Source organism: Pyxicephalus adspersus, chromosome 6 (assembly GCF_032062135.1).
Source record: "Pyxicephalus adspersus chromosome 6, UCB_Pads_2.0, whole genome shotgun sequence".
Classification (NCBI taxonomy): Eukaryota; Metazoa; Chordata; class Amphibia; order Anura; family Pyxicephalidae; genus Pyxicephalus; species Pyxicephalus adspersus.
In genome coordinates, this window is record NC_092863.1 from 18,462,294 (window position 1) to 18,473,857 (window position 11,564).

At 36.7% G+C, this 11,564-nt stretch overlaps 1 protein-coding gene across 4 annotated transcripts in view; it reads left to right on the forward strand.

Moving 5' to 3' along the window:
* Nucleotides 1-1,053: 1,053 nt before the first annotated feature.
* IKZF3 (IKAROS family zinc finger 3) overlaps nucleotides 1,054-11,564 on the forward strand; it is a 54,971-nt gene continuing 44,460 nt past the window's right edge. For all 4 annotated transcript variants that reach the window (XM_072414832.1, XM_072414834.1, XM_072414835.1 and 1 more), the window contains exon 1: nucleotides 1,054-1,164. In XM_072414832.1, coding sequence (XP_072270933.1) covers nucleotides 1,158-1,164 — 7 coding nt within the window. In that variant the 5' untranslated portion in view covers nucleotides 1,054-1,157. The remainder of the gene's footprint in view (nucleotides 1,165-11,564) is intronic.

Sequence of the window (11,564 nt, forward strand, 5' to 3'; positions counted from 1 at the left end):
GCGGGATACCTAGGTCACGCATCCCAGGAAGCTCTGGCTGCTCCTTCATTGGCATTTTTCTTCCTAGGGGAAAGAAAGTCCAATCTCAAGCATTGGCAGTCAGATTGTCTCTCTTTTTTTTCTCATCACTAGTGTTGGTGTTCGAATTCGGATAGACCCGACCCGAAAAACACGGGATTCGACTTTGCAAATTTGTGTGTAAAAAATAAGACGAGGCTTTAATGTTAAAGTAATTTATTGAATGTGTATGATTTGTGTAACTTTTATTTTTTTACAGGTTATCCCACTATAACAGGATGATTCCCACGGCTGCATTTATTCATGAGCGCAGCCGTGGGAATCCTCCTGTCAGTGTGGGATCCCCAGGCACTAGAGGTTAAATGAGGACAAGTCTCCCCATTCATCACCTCTGTGATTGGCTGAAGAAAGGTAAACCCTGATGACAGCTCAAACGTCATCAGGAACAATATCAGCCTATTCGATCGAATATCCGTCAAATTGAACACTGAGATATTTGACCAACACTATCTTCACAGCAGGTACGTCACCGTGCACAATATGAGATCAGTGACGAAGAAATAAGACAAATGAAGATCGAAGATGGCGGTGCAGGCACAAAAAGGAATTCCAGGACCGGATCGTGGGAAGGACCAGCGCCATCGAGGGACCTGCAGGAAATAAAGGTAAGTCTCATCTTTCTGTTGGTAGTTTAGTTCCAATTTAAGTACTTTTTTTTTAAAAAAAATGTTACCTCTGAAAACCTCTGAATGTTCTCAACTGTAACTTGTCTGCCTACATATTTGTGGAAAAAAACAGCTTGCCTCTGTCTCACCTTGAGGAATATGTACACCTTGTAATATATTCTCATCACATTATATACAATAGAATGCACCTATATAACGTGAGGAAACCTTTTTCAGTGAGTGACAGCTCCATCCCCCTATTAGGGAATCTTCACATCCAGCACACCACACTGACAGACCACTAACCGCATCACCTCACACACCCTCCTCCTGTGCGTGTGACGTCATGACGGCGCATCCTCCCGGAAAAGGCTTCATGCCTGGAGTCTCCCGCCTGCCTGGTACTTGGAGGCTGCGCGGCAGAGGGAGAGGCACGTGGAGCGCAGGACTGGCGAGGACTCGAAGGGAAGCAGGATGACAGGTGAGACGAGGACACCAACATGCTGCCTTGCCCTGGCATTGTACTGCTCGTCTCACATAGGCAGCAAGGATGTCATAACTTACAGGGACAGAATAAAACACATCTGAAAAAAAAAGAATTTATATATAAAAAGTATTAAAGTTCATTACATTCTACTGCAATATCTATTGTGGTTGATTGTTGGTTATAATTTTAACTTATTGTTTAATTGCACACAGTATTGTTATATCAATGATTTAATTATTTTATTATAATATGTGAGGCAGGGAAAATAAAACTGGGGGCTATTTATTTCCAAAAAAAATTGTATTTTGCTACCTAGATTCATACTTGTAAAGATATATTTCAGTATATGGATTTCTTAATAATTTAACACTGTTTTAAAGTTTTTTTTTCACCTAAGCTGTCCAGCAACAGTAACTTATTCTGCTTGTGACTTCCTTTATTTATGGTCAAGAAATTGTTAGCTAGAGTCACCTAAAATGTATTTAAAACTACATGTCGATCTAAGAGCATCCTGTGCACAGGGTGACAACGCCGCTGCGTAATTTTACTGCCGAACAATAAACGTTGTCAGGAACAGAAAATATAATTGTTACGATGGGATTCCGAAAATCCAGGTAGCTTATTGCTAGTGACATCAAGCCAGGGTATATGCTCATTAAATGGTTTTGTAAAGCGTATCAATGATAATTGATAGATAATGAGCATTGGGCACATTAATGCATGGCGAGCCAAATATTTTCTGATTGCATTAAAGTGTCACTTGAAGGGTATTTACAAATATCTTGAGTCTGCAAAAATATTTTATTAATGGTAATGATAATTATACTTACTGTATTGGAGTTTACTTTTAGCCTGTAAACGATGGCGGTTCGTACTTTGTGATAGTATATTAAATCCTGGCTGTCTTGAAGAGCCCCGGGTGCCACAGTTTTCTGATTTTAGGTAGCGTATTCCCTGCTGGGTTGGGTTCCTCAATAACAATGGTGCCGGAGCTATACAAAACGCTTACAGTAAAGGAAAGCATGAACCACTTGCCACTTTCACTGGTTTTTCTTTAATTTTAGTAGTGTAACGGCCACTTTGAGATCATCATAGGAGATCATTTGCCCCATCTAGCTATAATGATATGATTAGGCTATGTTTGCATATTTGAAGACATTTCTCAATGTTCGACTTGGATTAACTTCTATAGTCAAACACAATTGTTTTCCATTACAAGGAGCTGGCTTCTATCTTTCTTACCCTCTTTATCCAAGCTCCCCCATTGTCCCCTAGAATACATATTAGCTTCCCGTTTTATATATGGCCAGATGCCATTAAATGTTCATAGATAATATAGGTTCACTCGCAATTTAAGTGACAACATGGCTGACCTAAGGTTAAATCTCTTTACGTTTTTTATTTACAGCATTGTATTTATTTGTATTTTTGCGATCAGCAAAAAATAAAGCTTTAGTAGGTAGAAAAGGTAGTATTTGGCAATTTTTTACTTTCTTTGTCTCTTTATTTAATCTTGAAAATTGACTCAGTAGCATATTCAGGTTATGAAGAAACATATGGTCCGTAGTTTAGTTTTCAGGTTTTGTTTCTGGGTTATACTGATGTTCTTTATATTTTAATGAGAACTCAGTTCTCTTGGGACCTCAGAATTATGGCAAACTGATGCTGACAGTCACATCAACAAATAGAGTAGAAATATTTCTTATAGTCAGATTTTTTTTTTTATTGTTTGAAGTCATACCTGCATGCTAAGCTTACCAATAAGTTTTACACCATGAAGTATCACAAAACTAATACAAAGCAAATGTTATTATTTTCTTCTCTGCTCTGTGATAAATCCTTGTCATTTCCACTTTCTAAAAGGATGGTGAACCACTGGTGTATGTCAGTTGAAAATAATAAATCTAACAGTAATAAAACAGGACAGTAGTAATATATTAGGTTTTTAGAAATTTAGTCATTTATACCTTTTCTTTAGCTCACTTTATATACCCATTCATGAGCGGGATTTTTTTTTCTTATTCCCGCAATTTACGCTGTCAGAATGTAAGTTCTTTTGCCCACGTTTAGCTGTTTTGCATAGTTCTTATTTGTTTTTTTTAATATTGCATGCTAAGGGAGAGTATTACTACATGGAGGAGGTTTACACATGCCACTTTAATGCTCAGTATAATATTAAGATATCTGTTTTGTGTTTAGGTTTGTTATTTTATGTTTTATTTATTGAATCTTTAATTGATAATTTATTTGCGATATTAGTTAATATTATTACTTTTTTCTTTTTTTTCCTTTTTAATGAATGCGAGGCTTCTTGTAAATATTTTTTTAAAGTTGTTTGTGCTCAGTTCAATAGAAGATGGCAATGCACCAAACTTTTAATAAGTGTATATGGTCTACAGTTAACAGTGCATCCCATTGTGCAAAGCTATCACGTTCAGCAGCAGTGGGCTCTATGCATGGATAATCAATCATAATCAATAACAGTATTAAACAGCCACTTTTGGAGACAGAATTGCTTACCCTTCTACTTCAATCAATTGAAATCTGTTTTCTAATAAAAGAAAATTATTTTGCAAATATAGGATCCTTGTTGCAGTATTTATGATTAGTTTGAGTTAGCAGTGCATCACATGCACTTAAATTAGGCACAAAGTTTGGACGACTCTATGGCACCAGACAGTAAATGCTGCCCACTTGGTGCCGTAGCTCAGTCCAGTGTAGCAAAGCCAACTAAAAATTTCAATCAGACAAATGATCATAAGAGGGAGAATTCAGTTTTTTTTGAAGCTTTAGTTATGCAGGGCAAAGCAAAAGGTGTTCTTTAGATCAGCTCTGTCGGCAAAACAAATGTGTTATATAAAAAATGTCCTTTTCCTCTGAAAAGACATTTAAAGCTCAACTCTTCTGCTACTGATTTATGCTGTAGTAAGGACTAAAGAATCTACAGAGTCCAATAGATGATTTACACCAGATTTTCAGGAGGTGAGTCATTAGACTGTACAGCAAATGTGTTGAATAATACTGGGTGTCATTCAGCCTGAGGGAGAACTGGCCAAAATCTTCTGAGTGGTAAGAACAGTATTGGTTAGAAGGTGAATATGGCAGCAAAAACAATGCATCACAAGTCTCCAGCTGCTGCAAAAATTCAGACTCAACTACCTGTTACTCACATTGCACATTGCACATAGTCACTGCATACAGACATATGCACCAATGGAATCACAATGTGTGGTGGGATTGCAGGTATTCTACACACCTGGAAGTGTGTAATATATACAACTGCTGAGGAGCAGCTTTTCAACTTACAGGACTCTATAACTTTATATGTATATTAAATATGTTCCAGCCAGCAATATGCCCAACTATAAAAATCGTCATGTTGGTTTGCTAGGTAGAGTAAAGAGAAGATTACTGAAAATTACTGCAGTAAGTTGAAATCTTTTCAACTTACAGGACTCTATAACTTTATATGTATATTAAATATGTTCCAGCCAGCAATATGGCCAACTATAAAAATCGTCATGTTGGTTTGCTAGGTAGAGTAAAGAGAAGATTACTGAAAATTACTGCAGTAAGTTGAAATCCATCCTATTATGTGAACTATAGTTCTTGAATCTTAGTAGTTTGTAGTACAAGAAATAGAAATTGCCCTGAAACACAAATCTGCTATGGAGAAGAATGGCTTGATTAGAGTTGGCACTGGATTCTTACATTTTTTGAGAAAATTCATTAATACATAAAAGTTACCTTTATTGGGAATAAAATCCACATCTGTACACTTAATTTGAAATCACACTGTTTACACCAGCAGCATAGTACAACATTCTGTAGTAGTGGCAGCTATCTGTTATCCTTGAAATATCTGGGTTTTCAAATAATAAGAAACAATTATTTGCACCGAGGCTTCTAGTGTTGATATGGTGCACTTTCTGCAGAAATGCCGTTTTCTTTATAGCACATTTTAGAGCTGTAAGACTTTTTGGAGAAGGATAGTGTTCTAAAACCAAAATGACCAGAGGGTACAAAGTGGACTGTTTAAAAAGCAGTGAATTAAACATTTTCTAGTAAAGAATGAATCAAATGGACCTGAAAGACTCTCCAACAGTGAATGTTTCAGTGAATGTCAGATTCACTACTTAATAGCTCCTTGGAACTTCCAAATCTAATGTGCCATACTGGGATGACACAATTCATTGGCCGAGAGTAGGTCAGGTGTAGGTGTTAACGTTAGGGCGGTAACAATATTGTAGGGCAGCGGCCCCCAACCTGTGGTCTGCAAGAAAATTTCAGGTCGTTGCACAACCCAGCGGGGTCAGGAGAAAGACCCCGAATGGGGGGGTGCACTGGCTAGAGCCGCAGACCGTGTCTCCGTATGCATCACAGGCTCTGGCCGGTGGGCGAGTTGTGTATCTGGACACAACCCACCCACTCTTCCATCGCACGTCTGAGCCTGCGATGGGAGAGTGGCCGGGTTGTGTCAAGAGGACGGGTTCTGGCATTATGACATCACTCTGAGGTAAGTTTCTTCCCTTTTAAGTAACACATTGTTCCCCGCGCATGCGTGCCCTGAAGCCTGTAAGATTAGTGATCCATGACGTCCAAAAGGTTGGGGACCACTGTTGTAGGGGACTAAAGCAAAAAATAAAAACTTGTTGGATGTTAATAAAAATAATTATATTTATTGATTCTCTTTCAATTATTGATATTTTTCAACTCTTTCAATTATTGATACTCTGTTTTTTATGTAAAACAGGGAATAGTGTACCATTGTTATTTAAAAGTATTTATACTGCAACTGGACATTCCAGTGTATTATCTTCTTGGCACAACTGAAGGATAAAGGTTACAGTAACAGACCATGTATCTAAGAAGCAGCCCTGGCAAACAAGGATTTTTTGCTAACCAAAGATTACTGCATTTTTTAGTATACTGCAACCAATTCGAACAGCACCTACAAAAATCACCCATACCATGATTTGCAACACAAGCCATTCCAAATACACGGCTAGTGTGATGTAGCTAAAAAGAATTTGGATGCCACAATTGTGGCAATAGGTTTTACCAGGTATTGTAAACAGCAGTGACTTGGTGACTGCACTATTTTTATATTTTTTTGAGCTGTGACGTACAAATGAGGAAATGAGATATGATTTGATGGATGTTTTTGATACTATGACCAACTAAATTATAAACTGCAGTATGTTTTTGGTGGGATAAGTTATGAAATTGTAGTGCCAGACAGCTTTATCACTGTCAGGAGTAATTGAGAGTATTTCCAATACTGAACTGTATCTAGCCTATTCAAAATGTACTCATTTTACTGTGCAGCGGTTAGATTTGCCCAATTCTTTGTGATTGTGTTTACTATTTACCATTCTTTCCCAATGTACACAGCGGGTTCTGGCATCATGACGTCACTCTGGGGGAAGTTTCTTCCCCTTTAAGTGACACAGGGCTCCACCTGCATGCGCAGTCTGGATTCCGAGCATTTAGTGGTCTGTGAGGTCCGAAAGCTTGGCGACCACTCGTCTATAGGATGTGCAGAGTGGAGGAAAAGACAATTTGAAACAAAACTGTTATTTGATCCTACTTATCCCGGTCTATAAAACTCTCGAGTTTCATTATAAAGGATTTGCTATGCAATTTGTACAACAAATGTTTGTTAGACAATTGTCTGTCTTTATTTTTTGTTTAATTTGCATTTTAAAGACGATTTATGCAGTGGCTAATTTTGTTTGATTTTCAATGTGAGTGGTGAATCTCGCCCTATAATTGGAAACCTTCTGTTATGTTGTATGATGATATTCAAGTCTGATTTTTTTAGTCAGAAAGAACTCTTTATGGAACAGCCAGACAAGAATATATCATGTGCAGATTGACCAAAATGGGAGTTAGAGGTATATGCAATGTACAAAGTCCATAAAAGGGCATCTGATTATGAAAGGCTGCACAACAACACAAAAACTTAAAATAAAAAACAACTAATAAAACAGTAAAAGATCATACTTGCTAGAGAAATAAACATGGAATGATCTTCCACAAACCGCTTTTACAACTAAAATAGGAGGTATGTCTTGAGGAAGTCAAAGTGGCAAAAAAGGAGTTGACACCATTCATGTTCTTTTGTGAGAATTTGTTTCTAGTTTACTTCTTTTCAAAATGCATCCTTTAATTAAATGTTGTCAAAAGTGCTGCTTAGCTTGTAAAATAGTGGTCGCCAACCGGTCGCCAATTTTGGTGGTCAGAAGAAGGACCCTGCTGGGGGGGCTCACCGGCCAGAGCTGCGGATCATGTTCCTCATATGGACACAACCGGTCCACTGGCATAATGGATTTCTTTCGCTTGGAGTGACACACGCTTGCGTGGTCTGGAGTCTATGAATTTTGTGGTTAGTGAGGTCCAAAAGGTTGGTGACCACTGTTCTAAAAAATGTCCAGTTTTTAAGAGATTAAGTACAGTGACCCACACTAGTGTTTCAAACACACTTTCTCTTTCCTTACTTTTTTTCTATCTTTTACTTTCTATCTCATTCTTCAGTTCCCACACATACCAGAGCTCAGCTAGCCTCTAATATCTGCATGGGCCCGCATGGGTAGGAGATAGATCTGACTCAGCAGCTTGAAATGACAGCTGTCTCACCTCTACCATAGTACTGTTATGGGTAATGGTGGAGATTTGTAGAAAACTACACATAAAGAAAAACAAAAGCTGTTATGTCTTGAATGTAATGTAGGCCACCAGGTTCTGCTTCAAAGCTGAATTTGCCTAAAGGCACAAAGATTTGGGTGGACAGACATTATGTATTATTTGAAGAGAGTGTCAAAGCTGTTGTGTGTTGTGTTTTTATATATATAAATAATTGGAATTATTTTGGTACAGCATAAAGCAATGTACACAATTTCTTCCTGTTTTCTAAGCTCTGAAAAAGGAGGACAGATAAACCCCCCAAACACCTTGGCTGATGTGGCAAAGTGGTAAAGTTTTCTGTGGCAACCAAAAAGGCACCAACATGCATTCTCTTCCTTTAAACAACCATTTTGTATTAAATCTATAGAGATGTCTTACTGCCTCTATCACTAAATTTGGAAATAAATTGCCTGTTTATAGTCAATGTTCTCTCTATGCTCTGTTTTCTAGTTCTATAAAACAGTATAAATGCCAATACCAACCTCCAGTTTTTCAGCTTCTGTCCATTTGGATAAAAACAGCTCATTGACCTGTGTCCATAGGATACAATCCATGCATTCACGCTCACATTACATAGAAACATAGTTTCCAAGGATACCAAATGTTGAAGATTTCTATAAAAGTGTAAAAATTGTTACTTTGAGCACTCCAGCTAAAACCTAATCAGGGCTTACATTCTTAATGCTTTATACTCAATTAGAGATAGCTGTAATATTTACATCTATCCGACTACATTTGTGGGCAATCTTTAAACCTCCTGCTTACCAGTTTGTAATTCGTGAAGGGTATTTCTAAGTATAACCATTGTAGTTTTCTTACAGAAAGCCTGACATATTAAAGTTCAACAGCGACAGTCAGATCTTTTTTAGAAGGTTGAATTTGACCAGGCAGCCCAGGTTTCAAAAAAGTAGAATTGTTTTAAAAAAGCTGCAGCTGTCAATAAAAAAGGGGGCTAACGAATATTTCTGGAAGAAGTCGTTTGCGTCTTTTACGATAATGTAATAGTATAATGGCATATTAAAAAGATGTGTGGAAAGCCTTTGGCCTCTGGGCTGAACAGACAGAATAGCTAAAACCAATGGGCCCTACAGTGTACCTGCACTAGGAGACCATTGTAAAAAAGTTAGAAGGCAAATGTGCATGCATGCCATTTTTAACTTACTTGTATGTACCAAAGTTGTTTGTTTTCCTATAGATAGAGCCCTTAATTACCCCAAAAATGCCCTGCAAAATATTATTGTTTGTTAGATGTACTTAGCATTTGATATTCTGTTTGATATACAGCTTTGGTTCAACTAGTTTTATTAACAAATGTATTATTCCAATAATCAGACCTTCTTCCTGGATGAGATATGTTAATTACAAAGTTGTAGGTTTTAGTACCATTCTAAATGTAAAATATATGGAGCAGAAAGTTTAGTAAGTAAGAATAGGAAAATTTTAAACAAATGACCTGCGTTATTGACCTGGGTCAAAGTACTGAAGCAAGGGGATTTCTGTAAAGGGTGGGCAGCAAACATTTAGAATCAAAAGTCAGACATAGCAGCCTTTTTGTTTTTCCTTAAATTTAAAATTAAAAATGTGACTCAAAATGGAGGAAGCAAATAAAACTCTTGTGTGAACATTTTTGTATCTCAATCATAACTATTTTGGAGGGTTTAAAAGGTGGTTAAACAACATAAAAAAGATTACAGTAATGAACACTTTGTACTTCCATTTTAACCTTTGTATTCTCCCTCTTCCTGTGGAAAGAAAAATATATATATAGCCTTAAGTTTAGGGTGAGACCTTAAACTTATGTAAGACCAGGAAAGGAAGACCTTGCATCAAGACACCGCATTTATAATTATACCTATATGTCAAGTCTCTCTCACGAAGTTCACGAGAGAGCACATAAGAATAAAAGGGAGAGCAAATTAGTCTTTCTTTCTTTTCTTTCTTTTTCTTTCTTTCTTTCTGGTTATATTGATGATAGTGGTTCATTTGGTTCAGTTGCTGACAGCTGCCCATGCAGGATTTTTCCATTCTACTACATTCCAAGGGTGTTGTTTTGGATTGAGATCTGATGGCCATGGAGGTCATTTGAGTACAGTGATCTCAAAAAAACTCCTAAGATGTCAAACTGTTTTTTTTTGACATGATGTGTTATCCTAATGGAAGTAACCATCAGCTGATGGCTACACTGCAGTCAGGGATATACATGGTCAGCAACAATACTAAGGTGGGCTGGGACATTTAAGCTGTCCAACAAAAGTAGCACTTACAGGTTTTGGGAGAAACCATACCCGTGCTGGGAAGTGTAGAACAAAAACGTTGGTTTATTTGGTTTTACTATTTTTCCTAAAGAAATAACACTGTAACTTATTGAATTTACATTAATGTATTATAAAATATTATTATACTGTTAATATTAGGAATGTTTTGTTTGTAAAGTTTGTCTAAACCAGCATGTCCATTTAGGATTCATTTGTGTATAGGTTACAGGTTCTGTAGTGATTTTTATGAATGGCCAATTATAGAGTTACTCTGTTGCATGTAGAAATAAACGGATCTACTGGCAGGATCGGTAGGTAAGTAAACTTTGTTACAATGTGGTTTCAGAAAACTAGAGACTGCTGTGTTAATTATGTTGATGATGTTGGCAGACCGTATCAATATGTTACTTTTACTTTTCACTATAGTTCCACTCTTAAGTCCTTGGCTTATGGTGAGATTCTGACCTGAGCAAGTATGTAGATCACCCAATGGTGTTAATACTGTCACTTTTTGTACCACAATGGCTTCTAGTGACATGGGTCCTCTCCACCTCATCATCAACCAATGAATGTTCATTGGAACCATTTCACCTTCCTGTGACTTAGTTATTGAGTGTTTTGCTGAACAAATCTCGTAATGACTATATCACATGTTGCCAACATGAGACTCTGCACTGACCTTTCTCTTATGATTCTTTTGAAATAAAGAGAAGACCAGCAGAATTACAAAGTAGGATTTTAACAGATGGTGTTATTGTTTTCCAGTTCATTACAATGGAAGATTTTTAATTTTCGCCTTGATTTTAACATAATTGTTAGTCATTTTAAACATTTTATGATACATTTTTGAAAAAATTCACATACTTATTCTTTTTCATTAAATTTTTTTTTGTTCTGTGTGAGTTTAGCAACATTTGTGAATAAGGTCAGGAGCTATTATTTGAAGTTGTGTGAATGGGGACAATCCAGGGTACTTAAAGTAAATGTAAAGGTTGCTGTTGGGTGAATATTGCAGAAGCAAAAGTACTTGAAAGTATGAACTAGAAATAGGCAAATGTACTGATAAGTGCACAACAAAGTGTTAAGTCTGTGTACATATGGCCTTTATTGTGGTTTCACTTCATTTAAAACTATTATTTGTTAATGAGATAGCAGTAGGGGAATAACTGCTTGAAGGGAGTACAGTATGTTTGTATGTATGCTACACGGCTGGCAGGAGGTTAATATAAATGGTAGTTACTATAAAAATACTTTTTTACATATGAAAAATAGACAAATAAGTGTGGTATTTGCATCTTAAGTGAGAATATTTTATATGTCACATGAAATTGTTTGCAAATATAATTTTTAAAGTAAGTTTAGCCCCAATTTTCATTTAAATTAAAATTCTCTAATGATAAAATGTTTGAAAATGGAGCAGATTGCACAAGGTGCCTGATATTATCTTTACTA